Source organism: Drepanopeziza brunnea (genome assembly GCF_022702325.1).
Source record: "Drepanopeziza brunnea f. sp. 'multigermtubi' strain 214-2 chromosome Unknown ctg15, whole genome shotgun sequence".
Lineage (NCBI taxonomy): Eukaryota > Fungi > Ascomycota > Leotiomycetes > Helotiales > Drepanopezizaceae > Drepanopeziza > Drepanopeziza brunnea.
The window spans coordinates 112,195-131,593 of NW_027094078.1; the positions used below are offsets into that span (position 1 = coordinate 112,195).

The 19,399-nt window shown below is 52.5% G+C and overlaps 7 protein-coding genes across 7 annotated transcripts; 5 read left to right on the plus strand and 2 right to left on the minus strand.

Annotated features, from left to right (window-relative positions):
- Positions 1-1,265: 1,265 nt before the first annotated feature.
- Positions 1,266-2,781, minus strand: L3040_008129 (uncharacterized protein; the record flags this gene model as incomplete). The annotated part of the gene is made up of 2 exons (XM_007290977.2): positions 1,266-2,319; positions 2,384-2,781. The coding sequence occupies 2 exons, from the start codon at positions 2,779-2,781 to the stop codon at positions 1,266-1,268; spliced, it is 1,452 nt and encodes a 483-aa protein (XP_007291039.2).
- Positions 2,782-6,141: 3,360 nt separating this feature from the next.
- Positions 6,142-6,984, plus strand: L3040_008130 (uncharacterized protein; the record flags this gene model as incomplete). The annotated part of the gene is made up of 2 exons (XM_066157363.1): positions 6,142-6,478; positions 6,539-6,984. 2 exons carry the CDS (start codon positions 6,142-6,144, stop codon positions 6,982-6,984), a joined length of 783 nt encoding a protein of 260 aa, XP_066010458.1.
- An 883-nt stretch (positions 6,985-7,867) lies between these two features.
- On the plus strand, positions 7,868-9,178 carry L3040_008131 (uncharacterized protein; the record flags this gene model as incomplete). The annotated part of the gene is made up of 2 exons (XM_007290979.1): positions 7,868-7,928; positions 8,016-9,178. The coding sequence occupies 2 exons, from the start codon at positions 7,868-7,870 to the stop codon at positions 9,176-9,178; spliced, it is 1,224 nt and encodes a 407-aa protein (XP_007291041.1).
- A 439-nt stretch (positions 9,179-9,617) lies between these two features.
- L3040_008132 (uncharacterized protein) lies at positions 9,618-10,079 on the plus strand (the record flags this gene model as incomplete). Its single annotated transcript, XM_066157367.1, has 1 exon — positions 9,618-10,079. One exon carries the CDS (start codon positions 9,618-9,620, stop codon positions 10,077-10,079), a length of 462 nt encoding a protein of 153 aa, XP_066010459.1.
- Positions 10,080-11,025: 946 nt separating this feature from the next.
- Positions 11,026-11,927, minus strand: L3040_008133 (uncharacterized protein; the record flags this gene model as incomplete). The annotated part of the gene is made up of 2 exons (XM_007290981.1): positions 11,026-11,730; positions 11,802-11,927. The coding sequence occupies 2 exons, from the start codon at positions 11,925-11,927 to the stop codon at positions 11,026-11,028; spliced, it is 831 nt and encodes a 276-aa protein (XP_007291043.1).
- A 1,425-nt stretch (positions 11,928-13,352) lies between these two features.
- Positions 13,353-14,711, plus strand: L3040_008134 (uncharacterized protein; the record flags this gene model as incomplete). The annotated part of the gene is made up of 1 exon (XM_007290983.1): positions 13,353-14,711. The coding sequence occupies one exon, from the start codon at positions 13,353-13,355 to the stop codon at positions 14,709-14,711; it is 1,359 nt and encodes a 452-aa protein (XP_007291045.1).
- A 1,817-nt stretch (positions 14,712-16,528) lies between these two features.
- L3040_008135 (uncharacterized protein) lies at positions 16,529-18,334 on the plus strand (the record flags this gene model as incomplete). The annotated part of the gene is made up of 1 exon (XM_007290984.1): positions 16,529-18,334. The coding sequence occupies one exon, from the start codon at positions 16,529-16,531 to the stop codon at positions 18,332-18,334; it is 1,806 nt and encodes a 601-aa protein (XP_007291046.1).
- Positions 18,335-19,399: the final 1,065 nt, after the last annotated feature.

A 19,399-nucleotide genomic window follows, 5' to 3' on the forward strand; every position in this document is an offset into this window, starting at 1 on the left:
AAAAGCGAACGTATCTATCTAAACTGAGCGCGGCCCTTTGTCGCTTATATATACGGAGTACATCTCGTCTTAGTTTTCTCTGATTTAATAATTTTTTTTCAATTACAATTGCTCCAACTCGCATCGCATTGCATATCGGGATTCAAATCAATAGTCGGAATCATGGCCGCAATTACCTATTCATCCAACAGCCATGCCACCTGCAGCAAATTACTGCGAGCATTATAGCCATTGCAGCTACATCCACGATACTGCGATTGCAAGCGCTGTCGGATATGTTCAGGTGACAGACCTATCACGTGTCAAGACCTCTCCAGATGTATAAGTTGAGGGCTACTCCCTGATTTCATCAGACAATCAATCAAGAACTCATTCCCTCATCTTTGTATCCCCGTGTTACCGTTCAACAAGCGCCTCGCAGAACACCCTGCTAGCAAATTCCGCAGCCTCGATATCAGCAAACACCAACATACCATCAACACAAACACCGCCATCAAAAACGAATGTATCCATAATCCAACCGCCACACCTCCCTTATCTACCCATCCGCTTACAATCCATCCGCCAAACCAAGCAGCCAACATCTTCGATATTAGGAAGCGAAAAGGAAAGGAGAGAAGCACGCGGCTGCGGAGAAGGATAGGCGAGGTATAACAAAAGAAAGGAAATAAAAAGAAAGAAGAAGAAAGAAGAAGAAAAGAAAAGAGAAAAAGAAAAGAAGAAGGCGCGGCTTTTAAATACGTGAAATAAAAAGATATAAAAAAAAGTCGGTCTCATTCTGTCTCTTCTCCGTGCCGGGTTCGAGATGCGGAGGATTATGTATATGTAAATGTATGCATATATAGAAACAAAAGACTTAAAAACAAAATCCGAGAAGCCTTAAAGCCTGAATGCCTTTCTTCGTAAGCTGATACATGTCCTAACGTGTGTGTATGGTGTGTGTCACTGTTGAGTTGGTCAATAGAGAAGGACGTTCGGATCCGAATCAGGGCCAGAAACTCGGGTGCCGCTGTGGGATGGGAGGAAAGGGAGGGGAGGGGGGAAACATTTGAACTTGGGATCGGTGCTTTTCATATTAAAGAATTTGAATGTTTGGTTTATAGATTTTTCCTGTATTATTATGTCTTCTACGTTATGCGTAAGGCCCTTCTCGTCTTGAGTTATCATAAATCATCATGTCAAGGTTGACAATCATTGGATATCTGTATCCCAAAACGCCGTTATGCTAGCATGCCCTCTCGCCATCTCACACTCTCATTTTCCGATCACGTCTTCTCGATTTCAATGGTGCGGCCACCATTCTTCGCATCATCAGCGCCTCCCAGGGACGCCGTCTCGATATCCTTGACGGCGGCTGCGGTCCCAATCTTCACGTTCTCGGTCCATCCGTCGAGCGTCTTCCACTTAAAGAGGTTCAAGTAGATGGGGAACATGATTGCAATAGTGAAGCCGATGAGCGGGATGAAGAAGGCCTTCTGAGTGTTGCCGTCGAAGGAGTCGGCCACGACGCCCAGGATGGGCGGGAAGAGCGCGCCGCCGCTCACGGCGGCTACGACGAAGCTGGAGCCGCGCTTGCTGTGCCGGCCCAAGCCGCGGATAGACAGGGTGAAGATGAGAGGGAAGACGCAGGATTCGAAGAACAGCACCAGGAAGATGGACGCCATGCCGGCGTCGCCCTGCAGGACGATAACGAGCACGGCGAAGATCATGACGCCCGTCATGAAACCCATGAGGACCAGGCGCGGCTTGATGAACTTGAGCAGCGCGCTGGCCACGAAGCGGCCGACGGCGAAGCAGCCCTGGGCGCCGGCGAGCAGATTAGCCCCCGTGGCGTGGGTTGTGCCGGGGCGGATCCAAGAGACGTAGTTGATGAAGTAGGCGGCATAGGCGACCTGCGCGCCGACGTAGCAGAACTGGGCAGCGACACCGAAGAAGAGGGTGTATTGCTGCCGCAGCGGCTTGTCCTCAAAGTCGGTATCCTGGGCCGACTCGGCCGCCTGCGCCGCCATGTCGGCGTCGGTCACCTCGGGAAGCTTGATGAGGAAGAAGACGATAGCCAGGAGGAAGACGAAGATGGCGATGCCCAGGTAGACCCACTGCACCGACTCCAGGGATGTGTCGTTGACCTTCTTGAAGATGACCTGCGAGGCCAGCACGGGTGCCACGACGGTGCCGATCGCCTGAAAAGCTTGAGCGAGCGTGAGACGGAGCTCGGAGTACTTAGGAGGTCCACAAGTTGCGATGAACGGGTTGGCCGCGGCCTCGAGCGTGGAAAGACCGCTTCCTACGATAAACATGGAAAAACAGAAGCCGACAAAGCTATCGACGGATTAGAATGGAATGCGGCCCTGGACCCCTTCTTCGAGACGGAAGAAACACTTACGATCGCTTCACACCGGACGGCCAGAAAATCAGGGCACCGACACCGTAGATGCACAGCCCGACAATGAAGGCCCATCGGTAGCCGAACTTGCGGACGATCCAGCCGGAATAGGTAAGGGGGCCTATTACGTAAGCACCAAAATATGCAGACTGTAATCCGCCACTTGCACCCTTAGAGACTCCAAGAGCCGTCTGGAAGTGGGCATTGAGGACATCGAGGAGGCCGTACGCGAAACCCCACAGGAAGAAGAGGATGGTGACGAGCGCCACGGGGACGAGGGACTCCCGCACGGTGATATGCCCGGCGCCCGTGACGGCATGGTCGTCGATGGGGGCAATCTTGTTGGCTTTGCTGCTATGAACAACATCGGACGAAGGCTCGATGGCTTGTGGCTCCATGATTATGGATGCTGATGTCGATCGCTCCAATGGAGAAAGACGTTGATGGTCGACGATGGAGTGGAGCTGGGAGAAGATAATCGTGATGCGAAGGCGACGGCTTGCGAAGATGGAGAGGAGGAGGAGGAGGAGGAGGAAGAGGAGGAGAAGGAAGAAGAAGAGGAGGGGAGAGCGGCAGCTTGATGCGACTCATCACAAAGGTCTTGCGCAGCACGGCAGATGGATATATACTCACTCCATCTCGTTCCCCAACCCATCCCCCATCCCCAATCCCCAATCCCCGCCTCCGCATCAATATCATCTGGGTAAACAACGGCAGTAACGGGCGGTCCACTTTCTTTTCCACGCGCACGTCGTCCAAGGGCCAGTCAGTGTTTTTGATTCAATTGACTCGGTTGGTTCAATGGTCCTCTCGTGAACAATTCCGGCCGCTGTCGCGATGTCTCAGAGTCTCCACGGCAAGACGGACCTCGGCCACCTCGGCCAGCTCCACCAGTTTAATCCCCATCCAGACAGGCCATCAGCATCTTCTGGCCAGTGACGACTGCGCGACACACCGGCATCTCCTCGCCGTGGAGAACCTGGATGCGGCTCCACGCTTCTCCATGGGGTCGATGCACGATTCACGACGACGAGGACCCTGAAGAAAGCGGCTGGCGGCTGGGCTTTCTTAGGCCTCTCTTGGCCTCAACTTCCTCGGCCTTATTAATCGGCACCCCATCTTCGTGATCTTGGCTGGCCACCTTCTCCAAGCTTTTCACCAAGACCAGGACCCCCCAAGATCGATGATCATCCACTCTGCAGCACGCCTGCGGGCTGCCCTCGACTCTGCTATTGCAAGTTCTGTCGTGGATGTCCGCCGTTAGGTTGGGGATGCCGGTGACACACCAACTACCATGGCGACCAGATGTCGTCGGGGTGTCGAGAGTAAACGAACGAACGAACGTACGAGTTTCCGGTGGACGGCTTTTCCCGCAAGGATCTCTGCATTACTCCGTATAAGCGATGTGGCGAGTCAGACCGACGGCATTGGCAGCAGGGGCGACTTCTCCTCTCCACCAAATGCATCTCGTGGAATGCGAAGCCGATCGCTGTCGTTGTCGTTGTCGAGCAGCGGGTGAGAGTTGACGGAGTTGGGATGGATGATTATGGATGGGACGATTATCGTGGGACCAGGCCACGTGATAGTATTCGAGCACGGACAGATAGTGGGAGAGTCATCTTCCTTCCCTAATAGTTGCTATCTTCTAGCCAATACCACATCAACCTTCTCGCCTTTGATACCAGTCATTCAGCTACGACCTGGTAATAGAACCAAGACGTCCGTCCGAAGCTTATTACGAGAGCTGACACGTGCTGCATCTCGGCCTTATTAACCCTATCACGCCTTTCTTGGAAATGTTTGGCATGTACCGGTATCAAGACTTTGCTTGGCCTCTTTTTCTATTTCTTCTTCTTCTTCATCTTCTTCATCTTCTTCATCTTCTTTTCCCTTTGCCTTCTGCCCTTCTCCCTCGTCTTCTTCGTCGTGCACCACACCCGGATTATCAAATAACTTCCGCACACGAGTCACGTTTTTCTGTCGCCACTATCTTCTCCGCCATTTCCGCACATATTCGTACCCCTGGGACCTGGTTTTTGCATATCATCGCAAGCTGTGGCTGTAAAAGGAACTTGAGGATTCTATCATTATATTATCAGGGTCTACCACGCCGTATTCGTAGGCGCTTTCTTTAACGGGAAAGAAGGAGAAGAGGATAGGGTCGGGCGTTATTTTCGATTTGCTCAAGTTTTCAAGACGCTTGCTTGTTTGGACCCTAATATACTGACGGAATTGGATGACTCGTGATAGTTTTTCGATGACGAGGTAAAGGAATGCCGGAACGGTCTGAAAACATGATCTGTTGACTTATAATAGTCAGTTCACAAAGCTCGTAGGTTACCTTAAAGGCAGGTAAGAGCTCATTTGAGCGATCCTCTAACCTTCTTTTAGAAAAAATGTTTGTGTTTATATTCTCAAAAGAGGACGCGGGCTCCAACTTTCAATGCCTTGAAAGGCTGTCGGTAAGATATAAGATAGAAGCTTTTAATTAGATTGGCCTATATTACAATAATACTTTCCCAGAGTCAGAAGTCCTTAGCAGCGATCGATTGCTTAAAAGTCATTTTTCCTATCCGCCATCTCAGCTGCTTCAGAAGCTTGCTAGCTAGCTGTCATCACACCAATCAAAGCTCAAGGGCGCCTGTCAGCCAAACTCACAAGCTTCACCTTTTCTTCTCCTTTCCAAGCAATCGGGTTTGAAAATAAATCGGTAACTAGACCGTCTAAAATCAATACTATTTATAAAACAAGAATAGTTCACCTTTTTAATCGTCCCCGAGCTTGAGACCGTCTTATGGCCGTCCTATAGCCGTTTTTACGGTAGTAGTGGCGCTGGCTCACGCGGAGGTCAAGCGACAACATTCGTATAGGTTACACGTTACCTCGTGACCTTAGCATCCCGTCTTGGCAAGACTACCTATAAGACCTCTTCTCTCGCACTTATTCTCTTCTTTTCCTTTTCATCTTTCTTTCTCATTACAGAGCGTACTCTTAGGTAGCAACTCAATACAATACTGCCTTCGACAGCCGTATCATAAAGAAAGATCAACTTCAATTCGCTGAGAAGCATTGTATAGACAAATTTGTTGCCTTACAGCTATTCGACCTGCTCTTGCTATTCGGATCGCTGCTTGCAACAAACGACCAGCACTCTGCCCCCCGAGTGTTGGTGCCTTGATCAGACCTCCCCGCTGATTACAGTTTCAGAGAAAGCTGAACCCCTTACTATTCGACCTGCTTCTGCTATTCGAATACTCTCCCAATCACTCCTTTCCTTCCTAATACGACAACTACGCGCACGAACCACATACAAACGGACCTACAAACGCACCAAATTTTTTTTACGGCACATTGCAAGAAGGATCCCGACGCTCCCTCATTTGCGCTGCGATTTGACACCTCAATACATACTCTACTTGGAGGCTTTAAGAACGTGCACGCTACGCCTGTACTGATCTTCCCCCTCCTTGCTAGGTCGCTGTTCAGCATTAGGTTCCTCACTTCGCAAGCTATTTGATAGCTGGCCCTCCCGTTGCAATATTATTATTTCGAACTTCAAATCATTTAAATAAACACGCCTCTTCAAATTCTGTGAACTTATAATTGAGCGTATATACTTTGGTAGGTGCACTCCCAAGCTCGCTTTGATGTTACGTAAGCTGCTTGCCATTTACGTCAACTTATTTATATTATCTTGCCCGACGGAAATATCACCACCGTCAAGTCCGCTTAGCCCGATCTCTTCTCAGCGCTCAAGGATGGCCTCAATCGATTCGGAATCGTCACCAGCATCGTCTTCTAAACATTATCGCAACCGAGTCAAATCCGGGGCGGCCTCCGGGTTTTCGGCAGCAACGAGATCCTTAATTAAAGCCACGAACGAGTTCCAGTCGCGAAACACCGATTCGAAAACCCAAGTCATCCTTACCCTTAAAGGAGGTCTAGTGCCGAATGTGATCGTCATATTCTTCTACGACGGACCAGACCGACCTGCGGTATTTGACCCATTCCTTAACCTCGATACCACCTTCTCTACCGTCAGGACTCAGACGTTCGCATCCTGCGTCGGTAGCATACCATCCACCTTCCCTTCCGGTTAGCGCGGAGCCTTCCATACCCTATCCACAACCGGGCTCACGGAAGATTTCACGACAGCAATATACAACGAGTCGAGCTTCTGGGGAAATGGTAACCTACTGAAAGGCATGCCCTTTCTGTCGTGCAGCTTAGAGCCCTTCCTTAAGTACGGGAAGTACGCGACCGACTCGGCCTTCCCCTACGCTGATTCTCCCATACCGCTTATTGTGTACTTTGCATGGGCCTCGTCCGAAAACGATAATTTTTGGAGGGGGGCAATGCAGCAGAGCGTCGACCATTTGACCGATGTGGCGAAGGAGCAAGGCATCTACTCCGCGGACATGTATGCGAACCCGAATTATTCTATGAGTACGTACAGCGGCGGTCAGCTGTATGGGCCGACGAACGCAGCGAGGTTGAGGGATATCCAGGCGAGGTACGACCCGAAGGGGCAGGTAGGAGGTTGGCGACGTCGGTGGATGAGGGTGGTCGGCGGCTGCGATGAGCTAATACTCGAAGCTTGAGGGGGGTGTAAGCACTACCGGCCGAGACGAGGGGAGCATGAGGGGTGCTGTAGCACAAGCTGGTAGAGGTGAGATTGTGACGGCGCCCCCTTTCCCTTTCTAACTACATTCTTGATTGTAGCCCTCCAAAGATGTACATTTTAGCGTTTCCTTCGCGTCATACCCCTACTTCGGGGTGTAAGATAGATGATAGTATGTATATAGACTTGTTACGAAATAATATATGAAGCTCGATTTCAAATCAAGATCCCCAACTCTCTCTACTCTTAACCTTGACATCCCAAGCATGTAGCATGTTCAAAGTAACAGAACAGTGCCATATTTACTTTCCCTTTGTGATTTTATCAAGACGAAATAAATACGAATCTATGTACCAACTCAGGGCAAAAGGCCTCCAGGTCTAAGCCTCTCCACCCACTGATCCAAAATTTGGCCTGATGGCAGACTCCTTCACACTCCTCGGTGAAGTGAGACTCAGATGAAATTTTGGGGCTTTGTTTTGGTTATTTTACAGGGTATTAGAATCCCGTAGTGTTTTTTCAATGTTTGTTTACTTGTGCTTTGTGATCAATCTGAGGTCAAAGGAAGCGTTTATTGATCTGAAGATTGGGGAGCTTTAAGTGGATATATAGTCCAGGACTGCCGAGGACTGGCTAGATTCAAAGCTCCTGCTGTGTAAAGAAAGGTGAATTAATTATAGAGAAAGCTGGGTTCAGAAGTCAAGTGACATGGCTGGTTAGTGTTGTCGCGCTAAATTAAGCGAGATCGAACCTTTATCTCTCGACGCGCTTTAGGGAGTTACCTCATCTTCTTCTGAACCATAGTCATCGATCGGAAACATCAACGTGCAAAACAAAATTGGACGACAGCAACGATCTACAAAATGGAGCAACCCCAAGCTACCCACGCCTATGAGGCCGACGCGTCGGTCACACAAGGAGAAGGTACGTCCCATCGATGCATGTTTAGTCTCGTGCACGCGTACGAGACTTTGTTATTGTTAAACTAATCCAACGCAGAGCAATAACCAGATCCTGAGATAACTGCTGCTTTCAACCAAATTATCTCGATGCTGATAGACACCTCGATCACGAAACCTAGCAGAGGCATTCTCTCCGGACCCCCAGTTCGAATTCCCGGATCCTCTCCGCAAATAGAAGATTCCTCGAAAGCATCAGCGTCCACCTCCAAGAGCATGTTACCTATCCGACTAGCAGCTCCTAGGTCAACATATCCTCTGAACGCCTTAAGCCTCCGAGTTCGGCGCCTGCTCAACCAACTGCCTCGCCTCTACATCGACAAGTCTGTACCTGTGAAGGCTTTCCCATTGTTCGAGAAGCTACCGACTGAACTGCGTTTGATGATCTGGGATATCTGCACATACAAACCAAGGACAGTCAAAGTTACACAAGATACGAGCTTTATGCTTAGTCAACCTGCGACTGGTCCATCTGTCATTGCTATGCAAGGGGAATCCGAACACCCAGCGGTTTTACAGATCAACCGTGAGTCGCGAGCGCTGGCCTTGAAATTTTACACCAAGTACGTGCGAGGGGCCGCAGAAATTCAGGCGGAGGAACTCCTCGTTGCGAATCGCAAAATTAATCGGGGTTCCCCTTCAGAAGACAACCTCGGCCACGGTGCACTGTTCATCAACTTCTCGGTGGACCGATTCCACATCGTTAAGAGTGGCCACCAATTCGGAACACATGGGATGCTTCCCTTCAACAGAGATGTAATCGCGCAAGTTCAGTACATTTCGATGTTCGCGAGAGCTCATTGGTATCAGAGGTGGCAATACACCAAAGCCTTAGACTTGCTGAACGCGGTCCACCGAAACGCATCAGCAAAGGAGATTAAAATCGAACTCCACAACATTTGGCATCATTTCCAGCCTGAACTGCGGTGGGATGGCATAGTTAGGTGTGCCGTCTGGGAGAATGTCAGGCTTAGATTCCTTGAAGATCTCCGGCTCCATTGCCATGTCCCTGATTCGTGGGTGAGAACTATCGACCCAGTGGATCTTGTCGGAGGAGCGCTCGAAGATGAGGAGGAAAACTCCAATTGGAGTGCACGAATGGCAAGAGTGGAGAAGTTCGAGGCAGAAAGGGCCAAATTGGAGGCAGAAAATGCAGTAGTGTACAGGCTCTGGATGATGGACTGGGCAGATTATTGTGTGGATTTCCCTAGATAGAGTAAAGGAATCGGGGCAGGAAGGACGAGACTTCTACTCTAGCTATGGAAGCAGGTTGATGTATAGTAATTGAATGAAACTCTGTCCCCCAAACAACAATATGAAGGAATCCATGTAAATCACAGTTTTTCTCTAAGTCACTTTCGTGAGGTTTGAAGGTGAACGCAAGTACGGGAGAAGAAAGCGCTTACTTAAAATTCCGTCACCTGTTCTCTCAGAGACTTTTCATATATCTTATACCTCCAAGATCTTCGTGTTTTCGACACTCAAAACGAAAAGAAATCGATGAAAGGTGCAAGGAACAGAGTGAACGTCTATCCATCGATGGATGCACCCGAGGTGGAGTTCGATGAGAGCTCCTTGCAGCTATTCGATATTTCCAAATTTTCGACCCTCTCTCCAGCCAAGTGCCATCTACAACCCGAATCTACCCCTCGATATGTCCAGCTCTGCAGGACGTAGCTGCTCTGCCACCGCGATCCAGAAACAAGACTCGACTGCAGACTCCCAAGTCAACAACCAAGCCGTTGTCCCTACCGTCGAGTCTCCCAACAGACCGCAGTCCTCTCACCCTCGGGATTTCAGCGCTATTGCTGCTAGTACCCAGCACTTCGCCGTTGACCAACCTACTCCGAGTCAAGATCTGTCAGTGATCCCCACACGCACCACATTGAACATGCAGCAAGACGCAAACCACCTCCGCGCCGTTGGAGCCTTCCCAGCAGGACAAAAGCCGACTTCGACTGCTCTTGGAGCAGTTTGCTCCTCTGCAAATCCACTCACCACTCACGAGCTTCCCTCTCCTCCCGAAGCTCCCCCTGGGACTCCGACGCATGTTCTGGGCGTGGAGCACCTGCGAGAGCAGAGAACAGAGAGCACAGATGCATGCACGCGTGCCTAGCAAGCTCCCACTTTTCCGGACCATCCTGCAGGCGTGCGCAGAGTCGCAGGCCGAAGCCCTCCGGCACAAGGTCAAGCTCGTCAGCGAAGGAGGGTAAGTCCACAAGGTCGCGGCGCCGAGGGGCGACGACGGGCGCCCGCTCACCAACTTCGGTACGGGTAACCCCTTCCGCGTTGCGCCTGGTTTCTGCCTGCGAGACGAGGGGGGTCGCTGTTGCGGAGGTGGGTTCCAACTGGCGCTTCGTGGCCAAGGAGGGTAACCCGTTTGCCCATATGTGCCATTACCGCCGAGAACTATGGCACTCGGTGATGCGGGAGGACGTGATGAGAGCGCATGGCTAACAGCAAGAAGACCATTTACTATCGGGTTGTCGACGACGCAGGAAACAAGATGAGGGCTCTCGAAGACGTGGTCGAGGAGGACTCATGGATATTTTTTATTTTTATTTTTTGAAGCTGGTTGAGAGACGCGAAACAGACAGAACAATATTAGGACTTGTTTGTTATTATACCTATTCTTCGTTCTTCCCGCAAGTTTCTTGTTCACAAGCTGTAGTCGCGGGGGAGAAAACGAAGCCTGACCAAAGCTGAATAGCACCGAATAAGCAATCCTAATACCGGTATGGCTATTTTCGATCGCACAAACCTCCGCGATTCCATTCACTCAAAACAGCAGGAGCCATTTTCACGGTCAAACTTTGATGTGTGGCAGGTCATATCTCTCATCCTAGCAATCATTTTGATACGTTATTAAGCTCTAGCTAGAGTAGGCAGATGAACCAATATGCAATTCTTGAAGCTAGCTCATCTCATCCCGTCCGTATGCGAGTCCAACGGCGAAATCCCAGATAGCTCTCAAGAAGAACCCATTTCCACAAGCTCTCAAAGCCCCAGAAGCGCCGACGAGAATGATTCAGCTTTTCACCTGGACCTTACTGCACTTCACTTCACCTCACCTTTTCCAAGACGGGCCAAACGAAGAAGCTCAGCTTAGCACGCCTCAAGTTCCTCGTTCGAAGCTGGTGCTTGAGCGCAGCCTCGAAGGGTTTCGCCGTCTCTCGCATAGCGAGCGTGGCGTCGACCGAGTCTTCATCCGTCTTGAGGAGACTCGACCTGCTGAACAGGACCGTAATCTCTTTCAGTTGCGGACGAAAGTGCCGACGGATCTTCCTCACTAGGGTATTGCAAGTCCCGCACGCCGAGCAGATGACGACCAATCTCTCAATCTTGTTGATCGCTCTGTTGTCAAAGTTGAACGAGTTGAGCGGCTGCAGAACGGAGACACCGTCCGTCGTCGCTGGGCCCATCAGGAGGCGGAGAAAATTGTCGACTGCGAAGTTGATATAGACGATGTTGGGCGCGTGGTACTGGTTGGGTTTGGTGGCTTCCTGGACAGCGCCCGGGGCGGCGAGCTCTTCGCGGGTGAGCAGTCGCTTGAACGGTCGTGCCTGCTCTCGGACAAGCTCGTAGTATCTGCTGGCTTCCTTGCGGGACTCGGCGCAGGTATGGAGGACTGCTGGCTGGCGAGACTGGCCGTAGATCTCGAGGTTGAGCTGGCCGGCCATGTCGACGTCGGGGAGGAGACGGGGCCAGGTGGAGATGGAATAATGAACGAGCCTCACCGTGCGAGGTTGATGGCTCGCGATCTTCCACTGGAGGTCCAAAAGTCAGCCGTTATTATGATATAGAGCGTGAGAAGGCGGCCGCCGTAGATTTCACCTACAATCTTATTTCGGAGCTCGAGTGGCAGACGACCAAAGGGAGTGAAGGTCGCTATCTCGGAGTCCTGCGCTTGAAATTTCGTCTCCAAACGCTGGAGAGCCTCGAGGAGCTCCTGAAAGCGTGACATTGTGTGCTGTGTTGCGGCTTGTGGTTGATGAGAAGCTGAAGTCAAGGTGGAAGGAGCGACATGGGGTTGACAAACCTCATAATTAGCGCTAAAATAGACGAGCTTAGCGCATGAAAACAGACAGGTGTCTCTCCTGAGCTTTTGGTGAGCTATAATGGAGCTTGAAGCCGAGAGACTTGATCACTGCCTGGGGTTGTAATCATGGCGGGCTTTCGTTGGTTGCGCTCCACGGCTTGATAATTCATCTGAGAAGTGCTCCAAAGCAAATAAACTGCAGGTAAGAAAGATTTATTTTTGAATGAGATTGATATGCCCAAGCGCACAATGCTTCGTGTCGTGCAGTTTTCAAACCACAGCCCCATATCCAAGCCAAGCTGTATCTTCCCGAGAATCTTACACTGTCCTATATAGCACCTGTATACTCAGTACCATCGAACCGTACCAGTGTCTACAAAAGTAAATATACCACGCTACAACCATCTACACCGCTGTGAAAGCCTAGGCCTCCAATATCCCCGGCAGCCTCGACTCTGCTCTCCTCTGCCTCTTATAGGCTTTCGAAATCCTGCCTGGAAGAGCTGCCGAGAACAGGAGCGCGTTAAATTCTGTCATTATCACGGAAACCTTGCCAGCTCTTGCCGCGAATGTAAAGTCGTTCCCGTCATTCAAGTATATGCTGTCGTTGAAATCGCCCTTTGCTTGCTCCGAGTGGCCCAGCATGATCCGGAACCTCGAGATATCCATCTCATCACCATAGATCGAAATGAGGCTCGTGATAGAACCTAATTCGCTAAGTCAGCGAGAGTATACCGGCATCCAAACTGTAGTTGTCGGTCCGTGAGAATCTGCCGATTACAGTTCGGGAACACATGTTCAGTGAGATGAACGCCGGGTCCCGGTACATATACGGCAAGATCCCAGATCCCGTTGATACGCCCTGGTGGAATACGAGGAAAAGCAGGCGAACCTAGAGAATCGTTTCTGGTATCGAGACGAGGGGGTCTGCTGAGCAAAGCTCGAAGCCGTGAATTCCAGGCCAGCCGACTCGGTCGGCCCTCTTTTAGATTGATACTTCGACTTCGATTGGCTGCCAACTGGACGAGCTTGAAAGAGTGAAGGTAGAGGAGCAACGATACGAGTGAATCCTTGGGGTTGACCTATTACGCGCTAACGAAAAATAAGCGAGAACTGTTTACTTCTAGCGTGAATAATAACAGCAAAGAACACCTGACGTGGGAACGCGCTCTTCACCTTGAAGTTCAGACTCGACTCGAACTTCATATCGAATAACAACAACAATAAAAGCTGACGCGGAAAAGCACCACCCATCTGGAAGTTTCCACCCGAATCGAACTTCAGATCGAACAGGCAACTACCCACTTCCTGCCTGCTGCAGAAGAACTACTACCACGACCAGTAACAACAATGGCGTCCCATTCCGACTCCGACCACGAGGCGCAAGCTGAAGCTGCCGACTCGAGAGGCCCCCAGCCAGACAATCCCGTACCAACATCCAATAACCCATCCTCCTCCCGAGTCCGCGATCTCTGCCTGAGCCTCCCCAAACTCAATGTCAATAGTGATGCCGCGGTCGAGCCCTTGCCGATCGTATCCTTCCCGCAGTTCGGCCGCCTCGTCATCGAGCTCCGCCGCAAAATCTGGATGCATGCCTCCTTTCACCCTCGAATCGTCCCCGTGAGGACTCGCATGGACGACCCCGCGCCCGCGTTCGGCGGCGCCGAGCAGCTGCAGGCGCAGTCGCGTGTCCCTGCCGTTCTGCACACCTGCGCCGAGTCCCGGATCGAGGCCCAGCGCTTCTACACCATCTGCATCGCCACCTCAACCCGACGGCCCACCGTCACCAGGAACCTCCGCGCCGCCACGGCAGGAGGAGAAGGAGGAGCCGACCACGCCGCCGCAGCCGGAGCCGGAGCCGCAGCCGCAGGAGAAAAAGAAGAGCCCCACGGCTGGAACTTCGTCATCCACCCCGGCCACACACTCCCCGAGGCAGAAGCCCGATTCCCGCAGCTGCTGGGCCACGACAATAACAACAACAACCTCAACCACAGAACCCGCTACGAGCGCATCCCCAACAGAATCTACTTTGTCAACTTCGCTGCCGACCTCTTCTGGCACCCCCGCCTGCACGCAACAACCCGCAATCCCTTCCGACTCTTTCTGTTCCGCGGCCCACCACCACCACCTCCTCCTCCTACTGTCTCTCTCAGTCTCGCTCTGGCTCCGGCTGTTACTCCTGCTGGTGCTGGTGCTACTGCTACTGCTACTGCCGCCGCCGGCACACACCCGCTCATCTCGCAACCTATCCACGGCGTGCTCTTCATCCGCGACTTCAACTTCGCAGCCGACGTCCTGGCGCGGATCGAACGCCTCGTGCTGCCCTTTGCGTATAGCGCTGACATACTCCCCGTCCTGGCGAGGGTGCCTCTGCTGCGGTCCTGTGCGGCGCTGCGGGAAGTTGCGTGCGAGGTGGCGGCCGTGGAGGGTGATGCTGTTGAGGAGGAGAGAGGTGTGGAGGAGTTTTTGGAGATGGTGGAGTGGGAGGGGAAGGTTGTTGAGGTGCTGAGAAGGGATGGGGGGGATGTGGTGAAGCCTTTTGAGAGGGTGGGGGTTAGGATTACTTGGACTCAGGATAGGGATCATGGTGCTGATGATGATCTTGCTCCTGCGAGTGCTGGGGGTAGTGCCGTCGGCGCAGTTCCGTTGATGGAGAATGATGGCTTGGATTGCGCTGAATCAGAGGAGAGCGGAGGATCGTTGAACTGAGTGTGTGTGTGTGTGCGAGAGAGAGAGAGAGAGGGGTGGGGGGATTCTGGCTGGGACTCCGGTGATTTCTTGCACGGCGCGGCTTGGGAGGTTAGATGATGATGACGATGCCGTTCCAGCGTATCCCCAGCGATCGAGAGCTTGTAGGCGATGCAGGGGAGAGAGAAAGGGGCTCTCCACGAGGATAGTAATCTCAACCATCGAACTCCAGCCCCGAAGACAAAACAGAATTAAAATCATTTCTCTACATTACTTGCGCAGCCCATTTCCCGAAACGCTTTGACGGCTCTGATTTCGAATCGTAGACACATAACTACTATGCCTCAGATACATCTACCGGCTGATAAACAGATGTCATGATCCTCAGAGCCAGGCCAGGCTCCAGAGTAGCCGTCTGTCCTGGTCACGATCCTACTATCAGTCATCAGTTAGTTTCCCAGGGGAGATGAAAATATCAGTCTTCATGATGTAAACAGAAGGAAGGGCCTTAACCGAAACCTTGTTTGGAGAAATTTAACCGAGGGGGCTCGTTTGGGATAATTAGCCGAGACGGGCGCTAGACTAGAATGGTTCACCTGGGCTCTCTCTCTCCAAAGCTTCATTGATAACTCTCTCTTCAAGGTCGCTATCAAGATCTGCTTATTTCGGGTATTTGTGCCGTCCATGACGGAAAGAAAGCACTGGATACTGATAGTAGGGTATCATATATAAATATATATATATTCGTATATATATATTTTTGGCATCTCAACCACCCAACCCCCCCCCATCATCCCCTCTACTCCTCTACTCCAAATCTCATCATGTCGTGTGCAACATGCCCACATGGCGTGATTTGAATATCGGCCCCTTGCACAGAGTCGCCGACGCGATTCTGTCAGATCCCGTCGACGGGATAAGAGGCTACGTCCGATCGGGAAGGTGGCGGGGGGTGGGGGGTGGGGGGTGGGGGGGTAGCTGCAGGGCTTGGCAGGTACGCCGGACGTGATTGATCAGATCAGATCAGATCAGATCAGAATCATCGCATCCCGTCCCGTCCCGTCCCGTCACTTTCTCGATCGGAAGAGATCCGGATGTGTATGTGTAGGTGTGTGCTGCCCAGAGCTTGGAAATGACGGCACGGGTTGCTTGTTTGGGGTTAAGCTCGGCCAAGCGAATGCGGGCCGGTGCTTGGTGTTTGGTGTTTGGTGCTTGAATGCTTGACCGGTTGGGGTTGGGGTTGAGGTTGAGGTTGGGGTTGAGGTTGGGGGCGTACGAGCGAGATTGACCGAGATCGAGATCGAGATCGAGACGGGAGTGGGAGGGGGGACTGAGGACTAAAGACTGAGGACTAAGGACTGAGGACTGAGGACTAAGGACTTAAGACTAAATACTAAGGACCAAGGACTAAAGACTGAAGACTAAAGACTAAAGACTAAAGACTAGGGACTAAAGACTAGGGACTGAGCACTGAGCACTGAGCACTGAGCACTGAGGACTCGGCAGGGAGCACTCGATCGGGCAAGAGGCAAGAGGCAAGAGGCAGCTGGACTACCCGCCAGTGAGCTGCAGCTGTCCGGCGGGGGAAGGTACCGATGGGGATGGAGATGAGGAAGGAGGAGATGCAGATGCAGATGCAGATGCAGGACCATCGTCGTGATATGAGGTGAGTCAGGTGAATACCATCACGATACAATGTGGATGGCCCCCTTTGTTTTCTTTTTCTTCTTCGTCTTCTTCTTCTCCTTTTCCTTCTCCCCCTCGCTCTCCCATTCTCCCTCTCCCTCCCTCTCTCTCTCCCCCATTCTCTCTCCCCATCGGTGCTCTCCCCACCCACCATGAAGTTCTCCCTCGTCGCCCTCCTCGTCGTCGTCGGCACTGGCACTGCCACTGGCACTGCTGCTGCTGCTGCCGCCAGCCAAGAATACCGCGTCTTCGAGCAGTTGCCAGCGGCTCCCGCCCCGTGGATCGTGAAGAAAGATGCCCCGGAGATCGACTCGAACCGGAGCTTCAGGCTGCGCATCCATCTCAAGAACCGCAATGTGGGCCTCTTCCAGCAGAAGGTCCTAGACGCCAGTACCCCCGACCATCCCTCCTACGGTCGCCATCTCAGCCGGGAGGAAGTCAACTCCATGATCGCACCACCCAAGGACTCCTTCACGCAGGTGCTCGGCTGGCTCGCGGCCTACAATCTGACCTCCCAGGCCAAGATCGAGAACGACTGGGTGCTGGTCGACACCACCATCGGGATCGTGGAGACGCTTCTCGCTACCAGGTACCAGATCTTCGAGAACTCCGAGTCTGGAAAGACGGCTGCGCGGACTCTGGAATACAGTCTCCCGGCTGTCCTCCACGCCTACGTCGACATTGTGGCGCCGACCATCAAGTTCAGCGCCCCCGTTCCGCAGTTGTCCACCATCGTGAAGGACTTCGATGCACCCGTCGCCCTCAACAAGGTGGGCGCGGCGGCCGATATCCACGATGGCCTCGATACGGTTGCGTGCAACGTCTCCACCACGCCAGACTGCATCAAGGCGCTGTACAAGTTCAAGCACTTCCGGGGCTCCCGTCGCAACGGTAACCGGATTGGTCTTGCGGGTTTCCTCGAGCAGTACGCGCAACACGACGATCTCGCCCAGTTTCTCGAGACCTACGTCCCAGGGACCTACGGAAACGAGTCCGACTTTACCGAGGTCCTCATCAACGGCGGTCTCAACACCCAGGATGCTACCGGGGGCCCCCAGAGCATCGTCGAAGCCAATCTTGACATCCAGTACGGCCTCGGACTCGCCTACCCCACGCCCGCCGTCTACTACTCGACCGGAGGCCGGCCCCCGGAGACGGTCGACTACGAGCTGGACAATGAGCCCTACCTCGAGTTCCTCACCGACCTCCTGGCCCGGAAGACCATCCCGCAGACCATCTCCATCTCGTACGGGGACAACGAGTGGGGCGTCCCCATCACCTACGCAAAGACGGTCTGCGATCTCTTCGCCCAAGTCACCGCGCGCGGCGTCACCATCCTCGCATCCTCCGGCGACTCGGGCTCCGGCTCCAACTGCTCCTCCACGAACCCCTCCAAGCTTCTCTACACGCCCGCCTTCCCGGCCTCCTGCCCCTGGGTGACCGCCGTCGGCGCCACCCGCTACGTCGCCCCCGAGCTCGCCGTCTCCTTCTCGGGCGGCGGATTCTCCGACTTCTTCGCCCGGCCCGCGTGGCAAGACGCCGCCGTGTCCGCCTGGCTCAGCACCCAGGCCGACCCGGCCTTCACGCCCTTCTTCAACGTCTCGGGCCGCGCCTACCCGGACGTGTCGGCCCAGGGCGTCTACTTCCACACCATCATCACGGGCGTCGACGAGCTCGTATCGGGCACGTCCGCCTCGTCGCCGGCCTTCGCCGCCGTTGTCGCGCTGCTGAACGGCGACCGCATCTCCCACGGCCTGCCGCCGTTCGGCTTCCTGAACCCCTGGCTCTACTCCAAGGGCGTGAGCGGCCTGGTCGACATCGTGGCCGGCAAGAGCAGTGGGTGTAGCCAGATCCCGGGGAGCGGCTTCCCGGCGGTGGAGGGCTGGGATCCGGTGACGGGACTGGGCACGCCGGATTTCAAGAAGTTGAGGTTGGCCAGCACGGGCATTTCGGGCTAGGTGGATGGGTGGGTAGAGAGATGTGAGGGTAGAGGGATGTGAGGATGTATGTATGGATACAAGGGGTGTGATGGATGGCTGTGGCGATGGCTGTGGCTGTGGCTCTAGCTGTTGCTCTTGTCATGGAGGTGGGTTTGTTTAGGATTCAGATGTGAATCTGGTATCAGATAAATCAAGAACAGCTCCCGTCAATGTCACGTAATCTTAATTTTTACCTTTGACGATAGATGAGTTTGAGGCGAAGCGCTTAGGGTACCTGCTAAATCGATTGTAAGTACATCAGCTTAGCTTAGCTTAGCTTATCTCAGTTTAGCTTTGTTTGGTTTGGTTTGAAATGGGTATACGAAGTATACTTTACGGAAAGAAGAGGTGTTAGCGGGCGTTGGCGCCGTTTAGAACTTGAAGGCGCGATAGGAATGGATTGGCGAGGTGGGTAGGTAGGTAGGTGGGTAGGTAGGTAGGTGTGTGAGAGCACGGTATGTAAGGAGGTTGAGGAGGTGGGGGGAGGGGGCAGGTGGTTTATTTTTTTTATTTTTTTTTATTTTTTTTCTTTAGTAATGTTTTTTTAACTTCTTCTTTGCAAGTAGGAGGAGGGGAACGGAACGGAAGGGAAGGGAAAAGGGGATGGGGCTGGGGGGGGGGGGGGAATAAACGATGTACGTAGTGATATGAATTGGTAGCTAGCTAGCTAGCAAAGCCAAGTCTTCAAGTCTTCAAAGCTGAAAAGCTGAAGAAGTCAAGCCAAGCCATGGCAAGCCAATCCCATCTTTCCAAAAATAGCGCACCTCAGATATCTCCGTTTCCGCAGGCAAGATGACGAACGCAGCGATCCAGCTTGGGAAGAAGGAAAGCGGGGCTTTGGTTCGGTATGAAGAATAATAGTAATAATAATAAAGGATTTCGAGATTTAAAGATCACCTGCCTTATTTATTTATCAATCAGCCGATCAATCGATCAATAGGCCGGCAACCTAATGCTTTCTTTCGAACTCAATCCGCTCGAGCACGTTTGGTGGCATCTTTGCAAGAAAGAAAGAAAAGAGAAAAGAAAGAGAAGAAAAAGAGA